Source organism: Alosa sapidissima, chromosome 20 (assembly GCF_018492685.1).
Source record: "Alosa sapidissima isolate fAloSap1 chromosome 20, fAloSap1.pri, whole genome shotgun sequence".
In the NCBI taxonomy this organism is placed as follows: Eukaryota; Metazoa; Chordata; class Actinopteri; order Clupeiformes; family Clupeidae; genus Alosa; species Alosa sapidissima.
The window spans coordinates 15,518,204-15,537,026 of record NC_055976.1 but is presented as its reverse complement, the minus strand read 5'-3'; the positions used below and the strand labels follow the sequence as shown (position 1 = coordinate 15,537,026).

The following is an 18,823-nucleotide window of genomic DNA, read 5'->3' as shown; positions in this document are numbered from 1 at the left end:
AGAAACAAAATCCAGGGAAATTATTGCTGCAACATCTCAGATTTTGCTCAAAGTTTGTCCACCTAATATTTAGGTCACAAAACTAAGACCTGTAAAGTATGTATATTAAATTCCAATGTTTTCATATATTTTCACCCTTGATTTTTTGTATCATTTTGCACTCTCAGAAATGCCTTATCTTGGTGGCAGTGTTTGGGCATTGATATCTTGAAAAGTATGATTCCTAGCTCTTTGTAGGGTGGAAGACAGACATGTTCTCACTGAACCGTTAAAGGTTTGTACTGCACGCCTAGTTTATATGGAACAAAGTGCAAAACTAGTGATGCTGGATGGTCTTGTAAAGTATTTTTTAATATCCAAATGGCACCAATCATTTCGTCTGCAAATACTGTACAATACTTTATTAATGTTGAGCCAATATTGGAGGTCTCTACAACAAATGTGCATGGAGATGTTAAGGATAAAACAAGGTGTGATTCCATTTTTGGTAAATGTTCATAGGACTAAAATGGCATGTGGGGTAGCTAACACGACAATAATTGTGGGAATAGCCCTGTTCATAGTCAAGTTGTGAAGTGCCAATGAATTTTTTTCAATGGTACAACATTACTTTGTACACTAAATGCCCATACACTGAGCTACTTTCACAGATTTTCAAGTGCCTTACTCCATGTACCATTTTAATCAAATGACCAAAAAACACAACTTCCCCTTGTTTAATTCTTAAAATGTTCAAGCCCATTATTTGTGGAGAGCTCAAATATTGGTACAACATTAATAAAATAAGTATGTAAAGCAATAATAATGATTGATACCAAATGCGTACAAAAACTAGATGTACCGCAGAGCGGTACAAAATATGACCGCTGCCCAGTCCAGCACATTTTTTTTCCACATTGTGTTCATTTCCTACTTTGTTCCTTTTTTGTGTGTTCGTAATTGAGTGTGTGGAGTGTGGTTGTTTTGTGCGTGTGCGTGTGTGTGCGTGTGCGTGTAGGTGTGCGTGTGTGTAGGTGTGCGTGTGCGTGTGTGTAGGTGTGCGTGTGTGTAGGTGTGTGTAGGTGTGCGTGTGTGTGTGTAGGTGTGCGTGTGCGTGTGCGTGTGTAGGTGTGCGTGTGTGTGTGTAGGTGTGCGTGTGTGTGTGTAGGTGTGCGTGTGTGTGTGTAGGTGTGCGTGTGTGTGTGTAGGTGTGCGTGTGTGTGTGTAGGTGTGCGTGTGTAGGTGTGCGTGTGTGTGTGTAGGTGTGCGTGTGTGTGTGTAGGTGTGCGTGTGTGTGTGTGTGTAGGTGTGTGTAGGTGTGCTTGTAGGCCAAACGACACGTGCAAATAATATTGTTGTGCATCAACTGTGGCTGCTTTCACAATGACATTGTGCAAAAACTTGTGAAATAACAGTCTTTCTGAACGGTCTTTCTCAAGTTAGGTTAAATGGTCACTGGAATGCAGAATTTCTGCTTTAAATGGTACTTGATACATTTTAATGGCATTCTCCTCTGATACCATTACAGTAGGCACAACTACACCTGGCTCATTTGCTTAAAATGCCATTTCCTGAAGTTGTTTCAACTGAAGTCTGACTTTATTAGACATTCCACCTCTCCTGCAGAGGGCTAGCTTCTTCTTAGACAAGAAGGATGCATAGATTGCCAGGGTCTCAACAAGATTATTGAGAAGAATCAACATTCTATCAGAAAGACTCAGGGAGGTACAATGAAAGTTAACACATTTTAATCCATCAAAGGATATACAAAAGGCATAAGCAACAATAAGACAGTCTTTGGCATAGGCCCCGTCCTCGGTCCAGGTCACCGAGTGTGCAGACCCTTTCAGATCCTGCTGGTATGAGACGGCAGGGGCGGAGCCTACCCCCAAAGAATAAGAAATAAAGATACCCACCAGAATGCTTAGATGGTCATCCTCTCTGAAATAGATCATAACAATATTAAACAGTGCATGTTGTATTATCCGGTTGAGCTCGGGAGATAAATCAGAGAAAGCAAGACAGACAGACACATGAAGAATATACTATTAATAAAATAAACTGATTTGATGAGGATGATGGATTCAACCACCTGTGACTCAAATTCTATGATTGATTTAAAGTTATGGAAGGGAATTGAGCTTGCAGATGTTCAACCCTTTGAACAAGACTGCTTGAGTGCTTGCAGAAGCTTAGCTTAAGGGTTAACTAACAACGTGCAGGACGATGAGCTTGCAATTACAAACGTTCAGGGTCAGTGCAGGGGATAGAGCCTGCAGTTGCAGATGCTCAGGGTCAGTGCAGCAGAATAGAGCTCGCAGTTGCAGATGCTCAGGGTTAGTGCAGCGGGATAGAGCTTGCAGTTGCAAATGCTCGGGGGACAATGAGCTTGCAGTTGCAAAAGCTCAGGTTAGTGCAGAAGAAATAGCACTTGCAGTTAAATTATGACCTGCACAAATGCGACCAAGCCAGTACGGGCACCAGAAACGAAGAAATGAGTAATATGATTAAATTTAGATAACCACCACCAGACATTTGCAAGAGGAAGTAGATTGATTACGAAATGCTCATTACTGCTGAGTGAGTCTTTAGTAATCAAAAACTCAGTAACCATACAGTCAATAGATTCTTGTGAGCCTTGTGACAAGCAAATGGAGTAGCTAGCTCTTAATTGATAAGCAAGTTGATGCAAAATATTACAGTTTGTGAACTCCATTTGTTACGGTTCAATGGTGAACAGAAGCTGCGAGGACAAGATGTACAGCAGATGAAATTAACAGACTACTGTCCATCCGGCAGAGGTAAAGCCATGTTAAAGAAAGCTAAATAGCACAACGTATAGGCCTACTATTAGGATAGAAATGTAAACGGCAAGGTTAGATTAATGAATTAATTATGTTGACTTACCCAAAATAACAGCACGGTGTAGTGTCCATGACCGATTATATCTGATTTAAGTACGACCCCTAAATGTGAGGACTTGTTTCCGTGAGCAAGCCGCATCCTGCAACGGAATGGAGCTAAAGATCCAAGATCCAAGGGCAAGATGAAAAAAGTGAGTCATTTGCACCTGGCTCTTGGAAAGGCCCCCCAAAATAAGATGAGCAGCATAGGTAACGTTAGCTAAACGAGACAGGAAAACCACGATAGACATTGTCCATGGGTAATAAGTTCAGAGAGAAAAGGTATAGAGAAACAGATAGAAAGCTTGAGCACTCTCTGGTGAAAAGAAGAAAATGACCAGCATGGTCTGCAGCGATTGCAGCGAAGTCAAGGAGCTTGCCGAGCTCAGAGCTTTTGTAAGCTCGGTTCTTGCACGGCAAGAATGTAATGCAATGTGGTGCAAATCCCTGTGGAAAGTGCTTAATGATCGTTCGGTTCGATAACGATTGATTGATTGCGATTTGATGATTGCGAGTCGAGTCGACTGCCGAGTCGAGTTGCGTATGTATATGATGAGTGAAGTGGGGTGATGGTAGGATAAAAGAAATTAACTGTTGTGACGTGAGATTACCCGAGGTTTTGCTTGCAGAAAGGGCAGCGGTGCGTAGTGACTAGAATGTATTAACACTTTATTCTGTGCCTAAAGTGCTGGCTGTGCGTAGTGACTGGAGAAGAGTGGCTCGGGTCCATCGTAATTAATATAATGCTTTAGCTGAGCCGAATAACCACCACCAGACCTTTGAAAGGTAGCTTACCTTATTTGACGCTTGCGAGAGCTATTTGCGCATCTAGAAGGGCTTGATCCTGAGGTCTTATATAGGACTCGATTGAGAATTATGTGATTGAGATTCGAGGACATATGGATATACGATAGTGAATTACAAAATCTAATGATTAAACAATGTAAGTTCACTAATGCTGCTGCTCCTACTGTGGTGGGATAAAGACATGAAGAGTAGGCTACAGGGTTAGCGTATAGCTTAGAGGAGGTAAATAAGTTGACATCACATGACCTGGATGAAGTAAGACTAAATATGAACCAAAGCACTGTCCCTCGATGAACGTTTTGGCTATAGGCCTACATGAACCAGCCCCGCATCCCTGCATGAAGTAGATAGTTACGGTGAGGGTCAGTACTGCACTGCCGACAGATGCATACCCTTAAATTAAAGAGAGGCATTTACATTAAACGAAGAGGAGCTGCACCTGAAATTGAAAGATTATTAAGATGTTAGTAATGAAGAAATGGGAAGGAATGCCGTGACGTAATGGGAGATTACGAATGACGACAAGCAAAGTGCATTGTGCTTGGAAAAAGTATAAGGGTGAGTGCAGTATTGGCCTGAAGGAGAGTTTGTGCCTGCTAGAGGTGTTGCTTTTTTGGCAAAGAAGAGTTAGAGAAAAGATCTTGTTCTAGTCCCTACAGCCTGAAGACCTGCAAGGAGGAATGGAGTGGTTAGAGAGGAGACATAGCATTTTCAAAAGGACCTAGCACGCAGGCAAATAAACAGCCATGATACATTACGTTGCCATTAGTTAAATCAACGAACACATGTATGGGCCTACATATTATGTAGACACATAACCAATGGCAGTAACAGACGATGACAGACAATGATCAGCCAGACATGAGATAATGAAAATAAGATATGGCCTTCAGGTGCATCGAAAAATATTATGGGTTAATGACATTAGCCTACCGCCCTGCAGACAATACCAACGGCATCTCTGCGACTAATGCTGCAGCCAAGAAGGAAGAGTACTTTTGTCCCTGTTGGCCTTCCATACACAACAGCCTGACCAGTGAGACAATTTGCCTAGGATGTGGACCTAGCAAAGCTGTATCATGGCAACTTTGGCAAGGAAACCATCGCGAGTGTCGATAACTGGAGTAGCTTAACCGAGTTTTTTTTTAAAAGGTTCCGTACATGTATGTTAACAGCGTAGCCTGATAAGTCTGACGGTTTCCGTCAGAAAGTTTAGCAAGCATATTTGCGTTGTTAGCGATACGACGTTAACCTCATTAAGCACTAGGATCTAACACGAGACTAGGGTGAACCCGAACAGTGGCACAATTTGGCCTACCTTACTCTCCGACGTTTACTATGCTGCATTGATGGAAACCCCCGAGACTTTGGTGAGATGCGTCCAACTCAGTTGAAGCGAACGTAAGGTAGGCTAAGCTACTGGTCTGTGACTGCATCAAATGTTAAAGTTGTGGCAAAGTGAATGACTAGCTACCCGTGCATAGATACGGAACATCGAAAATCGGAAGCTGAAAGCAACAGGCAGGTGCAAAGTAAAGTGATTATAAAGGCTGATGCAGACTGGTGATTGGTCGGAAGTAATGAATGAATGAGTGACGCATGCATTGAGTCTTCCAGACAGAATTTAACGCTGAAGCTTCCATTTTTCTCCCCTTGATGTCATCTGATTTTGAACAGCTGCATAAGACTACCATTTTCACTAAAATGTATCTTCATAGTGCCTATAATTTGGTGTGTATACAGAAAGGGAATGAGTGGAAGACTGTCCATTACTCCTAGTGGGCTATTTAGGCCAGCAGTGTTCCAGACGTTCATAAATAATGTATTGACAGAGATGTTGAAATGGCCTTTTTTAAACCTTTTTTTAAAATGGTAAGTGTGACTTGTCTTGTTCTTAGGCTTCGCCATGTCCCCAGGAGGAGTTCATATGGACCCAAATGAACTTTAGGATTTTCTTTCTTATTGTCTTAACTGTAGGAATGTAGAACTCATTTTTGGTATTGCCATAGCTTACTCAAAATGTGTATTCTCTTGTCTTTCCCATGTTGAAGAATGATTAGGACGTTTGAAATTCATCATCCATTTGTGCACACTTCTCATGTCATTACATTTGAAAAATAAAGAGCTCTCAGACACTTCAAATGTTTGCCCAGTTGCCACAGAAAAACTGCTCTAGATCAAGGCCTTGCAGTAAGACAGAACTGTGACTTCCCATGTCATGTAAGGTCATGACAGAAATAGTGATGCTTTGATGGAATGGAGAAACAGCAGTTGGGAATATGGTGCCTTGCTCATCGGGGTTCATCCATCACTAAATGTGAATGTGGGACTGCTCTGTTCAATCATTCCCACCATCATATTTTTGTTTATGGTTATGGGATTTGGCAGAGTCAGACACTTTTGCCCAAAGCGACACACAAATACAAAAACAACATAATATTTCAAATTTAACAGGGAACAGATTAGAATGTTGGTCAAACTATAATAAAGAGATTAGCAATAATAAACAATAATGTCCATTCAATCAATAATATAAAAACAATGACATGGTAAGACCAGATTAAGGAGAATATCAATAATAAACAATAATGTAAAATTAATCAACAGCCTAATGCAAATAAAACAATATTATACAAACCATAATGCATAAGAAGCGCTTAAAGAACTAAGTGCATGTTAAACAGGAATGTCTTTAGACCCCTCTTCAACGACCCAAAACTACCACAGGAACGGATTTTTCCAACCAGGCAAGGAATTGAACCGGCCACCCTTCGGTCACCAAGGCCAACGATTCACAAACTAAACATTCACTACTCTCTGTATTTTATTCTGACATTCATTGGTATGTATCAAGTTAGAGGTTCAAAATTTACCATTTAAAGTGGCACTTGCATTATATAAACAGTTGGTGTGGCAAACGGGATGTTGATAGGTTGAAATAAGGGAATTAAGAAAGCATTTTGGCAAACAGGACAAGATGTCAGAATCTCCCCGTTTGAAAACATCTTTTGAAACAAAGTGTTCAACAAAAGCTAGACAAAAACAGTTTACAGCCTTGTACAACCACTAGCCCTATTTACAGGGACACTTTTAACCTGATTACAAATGGAGATGTGGCTCAATCGGAATAACTAGATGCACCGCAGAGCAGTACAAAATATGACCGCCGCCCAGACAGTCCTGCACATTCTCTCCGCAAAAATATCACGCTTGTCAATTTGTCTCCATCTCCTACTCCATCCACTACTCTTGCAACTTTTGTGTATGTAAATGAGTGTGTGCATGTGTGTGTGTTTGCTTCTGTGTATATGTGTGCTTGTCTATGTGTGTGTGTGTGTTTGCTTGTGAGAGTGTGTGTGTGTGTGTGGGGGGGGGGGGCGGTAATGCTCTGTGGGTGGGTGTTTATGTGTGCCTGTGTGTGTGCATGCACGTGTGTGTTTTTGTGTGCTTGTGTGTCTGTGTGCATGCCTGTGTGTGTGTGTGTGTGGCATATGTGTGTCTTTATGTGTGTGTGGGTGTATGTGGGTGTTTGTGTGTGTGGGCAGTGGCACAAAAAGTAGGCATGCGCTATATGCGGCGCATAGGGGCGCAGCTCCATGGGGGCGCCAAAGTGATGGTAAAAAAAATATATATATTTGGTATTTTCTATATGTAGCTACTGCTGTCCGTTTCTAAATCATTTCAACATTTTCTCAATGTTCTATAACATTTTAGAGGACTAACAGGCTAGAGTAGGCGCCCTATCTCATAAGATTCCATCAGAAATGTCATGCTAGCAGCAACTCATTACATGTTTCCATACCCTTACAATGAAGGCTCCTTGTAATAACTTAATATTGTGTTGTCAATGTGGTGCAAACAAACAAGGCTAGAGTGCCTATCAGCCTTATCCATTGTGAGCAATAGCTGGCAAAAGGACATTATGAGAACCGTTTAGACTCTCTTAAAGTGGCAATGCACCATTTATCTATAGGCTACTTATCAAGTATAACATCAAGTTAAACATCAAATTGGCAGCATTTCTTTATTAATATTTATATTATTGGCCTTTTGTTTTGATTTAGTTGTTTGTGTTTTTTTTTTTTTGGGGGGGGGGGTGGGGGTGGGAGGGCAATATTGTTGTTGCATACCCCTCAAAAATGGGTAGCTGCGCCCCTGTGTGCGCATGTGTGTATGTGAGTGTGTGTGATTTCAACTTCATCCGGAAACATTTCTCTCAACATTATCATCTGCAGGCCAATTTTGTGTAGTCACTAAATGTTAAATAAATAAATGTATTGTATGGCCCCCCATGAACAGAATTGTATTAAACTCAGCACGGATTCAGACGGTGTCATAGTGATTCTACAGGTCAAATTTCACAAAGCTTCAGTTTTGCTTTTTAGTTTTTAACTATGTGATGCATGCTACCATAAATGAGTGGTTATGGGATGGGTTGACATGGCCCCTTGAGACCAACATACTTATAAAATGTCCTCCTAGGTCCTAAGGTTCTCGAGATATTCACAGAAAACTGTGTCCGCCCTACCCTCCTTTCGGGGGTCCAATCTGGCAGGGGGGCGATGGATCAAAACAAAAACAATGGTTCTGTCATCCTTGTGGGGCTACATGCCCACCAAGTTTCGTGCAGCCTGGTTTTTCAGTGTCCCGGGAATTGACACAAAATTACTGAAGAAAAACAAATAATAAAGAACTAAGTAAACCTATAGCTTCGCTTGCGCAGTGGTCATACAAATACCTCATGTAAACACCTCAACCGATCGGATTCAGCCTAATCCGTCTGATTCCAATCGGATCGAGAGAGGTGGTGTACTCCGTTCTGATAATCCGATCGATTGAAAAATCCTCCCACGTAAACAGGTACTCCGATTGTTGGAGTACATTTCCTCTTTCGGTGCAGGTGTTCCCTATGTGGTAATAATGTAAATAAATGAGTTTCCATGGTGGCAGTAAACAATTAGGAGCTTCTAAATGATTCAATTATTGTTACATGGGAGTCCACTGACATGCCCCCAGAGTTTAGCGCTCTAACTGCCTGGCTGTAGCAACTCGAACTAGGTAAAACCGATTGTTTTCATTTTTTTGGTACCGACAGTTCTCAGTGACCTTTGAAAAAAAAAAAAAAACAGGTGTGATTTCCATAAGTGAGGGACTATGTGGTTCATTATACCTCTAGTAACCATTTTTTGTTAATCATTTTGTTTGTGCTATTTTTCTATAGCTTAAGACTTAAACAGAGGGAGAATGCATTCAAATGTGGTAGGGTGATCCCAGAGCCATAGAATGAGAGAGTTGCGACACTCTTTGCTGTCACTGCCACGCGATCAAAAGTTCCAAAAAATCTTTGCTGAGTGGCTGTATCGCAGGAGTGTGGGATGTATTTCTAAACGCTGGAGGGTGTAATCGATTAACTCATTGACCAAGTGATTGCCCGTTTTCAATTCCAAAGCTCTAATAATCCGGAAACTGGCATGGAAAAGCGCTGGCATCTTTTTCCACGGTCTCTTACAGAAGAGTTGCCGCTCTGTCTTCTCTACCACCCTGGGTGATCCCTAGCTGCTTCGCGTTGTGCCCATTTAGGCTGCTTTGCTCGGTTGCTTCGCCATCGGCTTGCTTGTGCTGCATGGCTTCTAGCTTTCCTTGATGTCTGGCTAACAGCTATGTTTTCCATGGTGCATAGCCCTGGTCCTCCTCATCCCGGGGTCATTACACTTCGGGGCTGTATGTTAGCAGTGTAATACTATTACTGTTGTGGGTGCGTGTGTGAATGGGCTTATGCTTTTTGTTTGCATGTGTTGAATGGTGACTGATGTGTGAATGAATGGCATGCCACTAACTATTTCATGTTTTTTTTTTTTTTAATATTGATTTCATTAATATATAATTGTCTGTATTATTTGGGCACTGTAACCTCAGTACTGCCCAAAAAACTCACTGAAGAAGAAGAACAGGCCAGTGAACCCTTCTTCTTTTTCGGTGAGCTTTTTTTTGCCAGTTTTGCAAACGGAGTGCATTTTACCACCATCATCTGCTGAACATAGGTGTAATGCCAAGTGTATTTAGCCTTGTTCTGGCCGCCGGATGAATAAGGTGAATAGGCAGCCAATTTCACAAATGCTTTTAAACTTTGGAATAGGCTACATCAACTCTACTGGGCTTATATACCGACCCAAATAAAGGTTTACCCATTATAATTTAACATTGTTAGGCCATGTTACATGCAGGTGTCTGAATTGATTCTGCTATGGTTATTGTATTTAGCAGACATTTCGGCTAAACTCCAATAACTTGACTATTAGGCTACTTTGCTAAGTAAATTGAAACAGAACCGACAATGACTTTTGTCACTCATTCTTTATTACTCCTGTAAAACAAATTGCATTTTATTAGAGGCTTTTTGGTGGAGAATCTTCCATCGCCGTGTCACCGACTCGTATTCAGGTCAAGGTCCTACAGTATGTTCCCAAGGTCCTATGCTTCCAGGGTCCAATGTTCCCCAGTTCAATTTTTTGCTAACACAGAGTGGTTAAATCACAGACGTTGATGCACATTCCTATCAAAGTCTGTGAGGGCGTAGGGCTGTCCCACTGTGAAATTGTGAAGTGCTTGAGGGCTCACTCTCCATAAGTTGGCATTTATGCACTTTACCCAAAAGAATTAATAACAAATCATAATGTTGTGACATGACACATAGTTATCCAAAGGGAGGCTACAAGGGAGGCTGTTGTCAATTTAACAATATAGTATATCACAGGTGATGTCCCATTGTTGTTATTAGCATGTTGAACCCTTACAGCCTCTCAAACCCAATCACTTATCAATGGATATCAGTTAAGTCTTTGAGGGTTCAGGGCTTAGACCTGAGGGGGGACATAGAGATTCAGCTATTAACCCTTCTGTTATTCTATTATGTTTGGGTCAGGATACATTTGAAGTTTAACTATATATCACTATACACCATAATTAAATAAATATATTTGACCTGTAGAACATTGGGAAATCCCATTCAATGGAGCGTTCTACTAGCAAGAGCCGGATAATAAAGCAGCTTAACATGCTCAGTCTCAGGTGCAACACACAAACAGGTCCATGTGAACAACAATTCCCATTGTTACATCCTTTCTCTTTACCTTTTTTTTAACTTGTCTTCCTCTGTTGCTCTCTCTTAATAAACTGTTAACATTCAAAATATAAATTCTGCATTTTGAACTAAAAAATAAATTACAGTTCTGCATTCCAAATTTAAAATATAAAATCTGGAGGGTTGGTCAAATACATAAACATTTGAGCATGAGTATCCTTGTATCCACGCTGTTACACTATTAGGGGGGAGTTTAACAGTGTTTGTGCTGCTGTGCTATTTTTTTCCCATTTCACTATTCTGCTGTTCTGTCTCTGTTCTCCTACAGGCCATGTTGCATCCTGCACCCAGTCAGAGGACCTAGGAGACTCCGTTGTACTTCATTTTTTGGCAAAACACCAGCAGCAGCCGATTGAAACCGATTTAAACTATCCTATAGGCTGTTTCCACTGCGTAAAATTGGTGTGAATGTTCTTTTTAGCTTTCTGAACTCCTACTGCACTTTCGGAATTCTTTATTGTCTTTTTCTGCTTGTTTGTGAGTTTTGTAACATCTATATTTTTTATTTGTCTAATTCGGTTAAAATAAATAGTGTATTTGGTTAAAATTGATTCCCTATTTTAGTTTCGAAACTTGTGTTGGTTGGTCCAATTGATTTTTGAACGTAACAGTGACAGCCTTAGTAAATGGTAATGTTGAGCGAAGGGTTGCTGGTAGATGATGATGAGGAGAGGAGCTACAAACACTTTCAAACACACTCTCTGTCACACACACACACACACACAAACACACAAGTGCACGCACACACTCACACACACTCATACGCACACAGTCACACACACACACTCAAGCACGCACATACAAGCATACACATACCGCTATGCAGCACATCTATTTTTCATAGGCAATCCCTATTATATACAATTTAACAAAACTTTTTTCATAATTCCATTAAAAAAATAACACTTGAAATATTTTACAGAAAAATAATTAGTTTAATAAGGTTTTAAATTTAAAACTAGATCTTGATGTGCAGAAGTAAAAGCTTAGCAGCCTTTGCAGCTCCGCACCCCTCTCCTTTTTCTCCTGGCGGTGGCTTTGTGAGGACCAGCTCTGTTCTGGAGCACAGTGATGGGGCAGGGGCAAGGCAGATTCGACCCTTTCTGTCCCTCAGACTTGCACTCCTCTGGCGCATTTGTGTTCTGTGAGAGAAGGGAGGAACACATCATGAAAACATCAGCAACAATTTCTCTCACACATTTGGGTTTCCAAACTATAACAAAGGTAAAAAAAAACCCAAGGCTCCATCTTAAACCTAATCACCCTTGTTTTCCCATTCCTCCTTCTCCTCTGCCTTGAGTTTTTACCTGCAGAAGTATCCGGATGGTGATCCTGGCCAAGAGGCCCATGGTGACCAGCAGACAGACGCGGTGAAAGATCACCCATACAATGGCACCAGGTCTCCTTGTCTCTGTCTCCACTCTTTGGACAGCTTCTATCACCGCTGTCGCTCGGAGAGGCACTGCCCCTGCTCTCTTCACCTCAGGACTCTGGCTGTTAGCTCTGGTCTGGCTGACTCTGCTTCTCTTAAACACTTCATCCATTTTCCCTGTGAAATGCAGGAGGTTTTCTCTGTGTTCTCTCTCTAACAGCAGGTCCTCCACCACCATGCATGGTCCTTTCTTGAGGAGTGTGTGCTCCTTGGAGCAGGGCTCAGCATCCGTGGGTCTAACTGGGGTTAACTTGACTCTCTTATGAGCATCCTGTTCCTGTTTGACCATCAGCTGCAGGGCGAACTGAGTCAGAGCACTGAAGGGATTCGGTGAAATGCCGGGAGTACTGGCCCACTGCTTGGGCGGTGCTAGGGGTGTTGAAACAATCCAACCAGTGAAATCTGGTTCAAGGTAGCACAGGGCACACGCCAACACAATGATGGTGAGGCGTTTCGAAGCCATTTGGAGCAATAAAACACAACAAATGAATGAGCAAACTCAAAAAGCAACCACACTCTACAAAGCAAAGTGAAATATGGAACTTCACTGTGTTTTCTCTTCTAATTAGAACTTGTTTCCATGGTGCTGCTGCAACATAGAATTTGATGACAGGCAGATTCTCTGTGACATCATAATATGAAGCTATGAAGAGTTTTTTTTTTTACATTTATTTTTCTTTAGTAATTTTGTGTCAGCGATTCCCGGGACACTGAAAGACCGGGCTGTATGAAACTTGGTGGGCATGTAGCCCCACAAGGATGACACGAAACCATTGATTTTCGTTTGATCTGTCACCCCTCCACTGCACCAGGCCCCTGAAAAAAATATCTCAATAACCGTAGGGCCTAGGATGACCAACTTTTTTGGCTAAAGGCTGCACATTTCCACAGCACCAGAATCCGACCGAATGCCTCCCTCAACCCCCTCCATAATCGGCCTTCCACTATTATTTGCGATGGCCAACTCCTCTCCTACTGTAAAACACTCTGGTGCCTTTCCTCCTACAATAGTGTTCAAGACACCTTTTTCTTGTTAGCTGTAAAACAGAGGCCAAGTGAAGGCTATATATTATATAATATATAATAAGCATACAACATGTTTTCATAAAATAAATAAATAATGCAAGCTATAACTATATAATGAATAATGTTTTTGTGTTTCATTTTCACCTGCTGCCATGTGCGTTTGGCAATGGTGTTGCATCTGAAATGTACAGGATTAGGCATACACTAAATCAGTCAATGGGGGCTACTTAAACATTCAATTATCCTTATTAATCTATATGCCACTTCTGAATTGTGTTGCATCTGTAGGCCTTTTTATGAACTCCAAATAGGCAATTTAATTATTTCAACTAATTTCAGACATTTCGCAAGCAATCCTCTGTAACACATATTTGAAGAACATGTGGAAATAAAACTTTACTTTTAGGCATTTAGGCTACCCGATCTGCAATACGTTGCCAACAGCCTTGTCTTGCTTTGTTTGCTGCCGACGCATTTGATTTTTGTCGTAGAGTGAGTTTTAATTCCTCGTACAGTAACTTGTCATAATAATTGTGCGTTCCTCATCCGTAAAATAAGGTGATCGTGTCATCATTGAAAGTGGTGACTTGCGCTGCAACCCGCCCCTTTTATGTGAACGCGCACAAACTCCAATTAGGTTAACCCCGGTTCAACAAATCAACTTCTTAATCAGCGTCGTAGTACCGATTAACACCACTTATGATAACCAGGTTTTGTCAACCCCGGTTTAACAAAGTAACCCTGGGTTACATCTGTAAGTTCCCTTCGTAGTACACAGGGGCGCCTGCAGGAATTAATGCTATGGTACGCACACCCCCCGCAAAAAAAAAAAATCACTCGTGAACAATATTTGTCCGTTTTATACGACATTAAGTATTAGGGCCACACATGAAGAAAAAAAATATTTTTGCCATGGCGAGATTAAACTCGACATGTTGACTTTGAAGTCGACATGTCGACATTAAACTCGACATTTCGAGAATAAAGTTGAAATGTAATGTCGACTTTAATCTCGACGTGTCGACTTTACTTTAAAGTCGCCACGTTGACGTTGAAATAAATAAATAATGTAATGTCTAGTCAGTACACCTATGTAGATTTTGGTAGTTTCGTCTTTTAATGTAGCCTTGGCAACTAGCCATCTAGTATAGTCCTGAATAATATGCACATGAATTGACACTAGTTAAACTCACTTCAACATGTTTTTTGCCATCATTTAACCCACCATGGGCAAAGGCTAAAGGCACTGTTACAAACAGTGCAGCGTGCAAGACTAGGCCTGTCATTATTTTTTACTCTTATGATTATGAGACAAGGGTACACTTTGAAATGGGTCTTACATTTTCCTTTTTTGGGGGCACTGACTCTGCCATGACGCTCCTGTTCCTACATACACTGAACTGATTAAGTTCGGGAGAAAAGAGATAAAAAGCCTGCCTATACACTGAAAACTGTCCCCCCTGTCGTGTGCGCGCTACACTCAGACTCAAATCTGTGTGTTCTGGCATTTATCAAAGTCCACTGCGCTCACAGTCACATCCTCTCTATCTGCTGCAGTAACACAGAAAACATAATGTCCGTTGCTCTCACACTCTGCTACATTGTACACACCTTTGTCTTTTTCTTTTCTTCTGCTTAGTTGGTTTACATTTTGCTGCAAAATGGTTTTCTTTGCCACATTTTTTGCACTTCTTACCATAAGTTATGAACAGACCTCTCAAGTCTCACGCATTGAGCGTGAGACACACGCATTTCAATGACGTCACACGCTCACACGCCACACATGGCATTTCTCACTCCGAAAAAATATTAACTTGCCCGAACAGAAATTTCTAAGGGCTATATTTTACAAACGTGTCACACAACGTTGCTGTCTGTGCGCTCATTCAGTTCAGAGAGCTGCTGTTCAGTTAACCTATCGGCCAATCAGAAAATAGGATTTCTCAACCAATCAGGAAATAGTTTTGTTTTGACGTGGGTCCGCAACGTGGAGACTGCTGGTCCGCGGAGTCGTGGAGTGAAATTACCTCCATGGAAATTAGGCCCGGTGCTTCGTCTGATAGCCTAATTTGCTGCGCAGTTGATCAAGATACCGCGGACCGACAAAAAAAGAAAACAAACTTTTCTGCTATCGATGTCATTAAACATGGAGCCATACAATAAAGTGGTGGTAGGCTATGAGCGTTCATTCAATGCAGGCGTCTGCGCGAGAGAAACGATAACGTTGGAATCAAAGCTCCGCTTCAACCTGTAGAATGCTATTTAATTGTTTAAAAAAGAACAACGTTGATTTTTGGAACTTCCATAGAAATAGAGAAGAGACTGTATAATACACGGTATGAGTATTGTAGCCTATATAGTCAAATTTGAATATAACGTGGCCAAAAGCTAGCCTTCTTTCTATCTGTTAAAGATCAACAGATCAGTGATTTACGCCATCTGCTCGCCAAAAAAGCTGGTATTGTGTTTCCTGAATCCTTACATTCAGGCATTCAAATTAAACTTCATTAAAAAACATGTATTTTTTTCTTGTATGTATGATGCTTGCATGAGGGAAACATCCCAAAACAATAGCACCCATATAATTCTTGCTGTTTTGAGAAGTATTTCTTTTCTTATGCAAGCATCATGCAACCATGCAAAAGCAATGAAACTAATTATATCTTACATTAGTAAAGCAGTCCTCTGATGTGCATGTCACAAAACATTTAAGTGAAAGTGCATGTAAAGGCTGGTCTACATAACCTGCATCAGATTGAGGTTTGCAGTGATGCGCCTGAAGGCACGGGTTGAGGACCCAGTCAGTTACGTCACAATATGCACATTTGTTTAAATTCATATCTACGTAATCACCATGACCAAAATTGTACTTTTTTTTACTTTGAATCTTGAAAAAAAAATATTGACCTACCTACCGACCCATTTTTTTGATTTTTTTGGCTGTTACTGCAAACAAGAATATTTTTAAGGATGGCCTCATGACTGTGAAAATGGCTGACATTGAACCACAGTGCTTTAAATTGGAGCCCCCAGTATCAGTCATCAAGGAATCAAAATCTGCCACAAACACTTACAACACACAACATCACTCATAAACACACACACACACGGACAGAACCACCACTGTTCAAGAGACCATTTTGGGGCTAAATGTGCTTTTTCTCATTTGGTTGTTTTCTGTTTGTTTATAGAGCAGAATGAGCCACTGTGCTGTTGTGGGCCCATGTGAAATTATTATTATAATTTATGTTATTATTATTTATTATTATTTACTATAGGGTTCTAGAATAAATAAAACAGTGTGTTTGAAATAATGGAATTTGTGCTCTCTCATGAAGCTGGGTCTATGGGACATGGGGAGGGTGGGTCTCTGTTGATCGGGGGGAGGGGGCGTGGCGCCACGAGTAGTTCAAGCAGACGTAGGACTTTCATGTACTTCGATCAGGGGGGAGGGGGCGTGGCACTGTGCCAATGCCACGCCCCTCCCCCCTGAGAAACAAAGTCTCAGTCCTTGCAAACTTCAAAACTTGAGAGCCCTGGTTATGAAGACATTAACATAACCAATGTGTTTTCAAATTAGGAAACTAGTATTTAGACATTATTTTTTCTCTGTTAACTCATTGAATGTCAAGCTGTTTTCGGGAGCTTTGTCCTAGAGTGCCAGCAATCTAGACCATTGTTGATGATTTTTGTACAGCCACAGCATATTCTGTGTTATAGCTATGAACACATACAATAGCTCGATTAAAAGGTGAGACTTTAAGCTCTCGGTGGGTGCAAACCGTGTATTTCTACACACATCTGTTCCTGAGAAATCCCAAGCTAAACAGTGGCTAGTTTTCATCAAAATCACTGTTTTTTTTCTAGAAATGGAGATATAACGTCTTTCATGAAATATGAAGTGTTGCCTGTTACTTACTTGTGTAAACTTTCCGGGAAGTGATCAGCGAGACCTGGCGAGACTGCCACCTAGTGATAGACCCACGAAAATGGCCTGGTTTTGACCTGACGTGCATGCGTCACTGATTCGACCCAAAGCGGCAATCGAGTTATGATAAAATGTCCAGATAAAATGTTCAGATTGTGCGTTTTCATGAGTTTCACGATCGTCATATATTTCATTTCCATTCAACACAGAGTTCCCAAAATCACATATAAGGTGTGTTAGAGTGTCTAGTTTCGCAATAAAAAATAAAAAAACTAAAAACGTAATATTACGTTTTTGGCACTCAATGAGTTAATATTAACAAGCTGGAGTGCTAGCCAGCTACAGTACCTTGCAGTTAACATACCGTTCATCATTGACCAGCAGATGGACGGCTACCATACCGCCTTGCACATAGTCTAACTCAGAGCCTTGTTACTTTTAGTTGTATGTGATGACCTGTTTAACATTACTTCACCTTCGACTTTAACTCCACTCCAACATCCACTTGCTCTGGCTAAAGCAGCGACTTTATCTGCATGCGTTAACTGGCATAGAGGCACTCAAATTAGACAGGGGAAATGTGAGAACATAACGTCGATTTGTTGAACTCTATGATCCTGAAGGAGAGCCAGGCTGCAATTTGACGGTGCACGCAAAATAATAACTCACCATTGAATTTAACAATATTATTATGACCACCGCGCAGCAAAACGGCAGTCATATAAGTTTAGTCAGAGTTTTTTTTTCTTCTGGATTATTATTTTTTAAGTATTGTTATTTTATTATTATTATTTTCTAATGTTGCAGAATTAAAACAATTCTGCAAAGAAGAGTAGGCCAAAATTCCTCCACAGCGATGTAAAAGACTCAGTTATGATAGCTTTAGCGAAAGTTCTACTAGGAAGACTCGTAGTGTAGCCTTTTACTCCTCCCATGCATTCATGGAGCCTACTTTCTCACCTACTTTTTCGGGAAAGCCCCGCAATCTGGTCATTCACTAATTCAATCAGCGCTAGCCTATAGGAATTCAGTGGACATTTTAAATCTGTTCCATCTAACGCTTCTTCTGCTTCTCAATACGTCTACTTTGACACAGTTGTCTTAGTTACTACTCTCTACGAATTCTAACTTAAAGCCTTAACCTTACCTTACTTTACCTTAAAAGTCTAGGAGCTAGAATTCTCAAACCATGTCCGTCGGTGCTTCTCCTCTACTCACCATCCAGTCGTCCGATTCGGATAAGGGCTTTGTTCCTCCGACCCAGCCCAGGAGAAGCGCTAGATCAATCCAGGCCAAATCCAACTGGGTCCACTTCTGCACTGTCGACATCGCGGCTTCCCTGACGCAGGCAGGGATTCCCTTCAACGCTGAGCTGCGTAAGGGAGACCTCGTGCTCCTCGCACACAATGCCTTTGGCAGTCTCACCCTCCCCGTCGAGGCAGGTCCTTCAGAACCTGCTCGTGCTTCTGCCGCTGATCCTGCAGCCGCTCCGGAAGAGCACGGGCAGCCTCCGAGAAAACGCAGAGCCAAGGTCAAGCACGTCGCCCCGGCACCGCATAGGAGGACATCTGCTACTCGGCCCCCCGCCCCAGTCGCTCCTGCCTCGG

The 18,823-nt window shown here is 41.5% G+C and overlaps 1 protein-coding gene across 1 annotated transcript; it reads right to left on the bottom strand.

Moving 5' to 3' along the window:
- Nucleotides 1-11,744: 11,744 nt before the first annotated feature.
- LOC121694502 lies at nt 11,745-12,816 on the bottom strand. The gene is made up of 2 exons (XM_042074687.1): nt 12,138-12,816; nt 11,745-11,972 (listed from the first exon to the last, which is right to left on the bottom strand). Exons 1-2 carry the CDS (start codon nt 12,723-12,725, stop codon nt 11,817-11,819), a joined length of 744 nt encoding a protein of 247 aa, XP_041930621.1. The 5' UTR covers nt 12,726-12,816; the 3' UTR covers nt 11,745-11,816.
- Between the last annotated feature and the right edge of the window lie 6,007 nt (nt 12,817-18,823).

What these genes read in the sequence shown, in the direction of transcription:
- LOC121694502 (XM_042074687.1), bottom strand. Translation starts at nt 12,725, where the DNA reads ATGGCTTCGAAACGCCTCACCATCATTGTGTTGGCGTGTGCCCTGTGC. An exon ending in CCATCCGGATACTTCTGCAG is followed by an intron (nt 11,973 to 12,137) that starts GTAAAAACTCAA and finishes CTTCTCTCACAG; the next exon opens with AACACAAATGCGCCAGAGGA.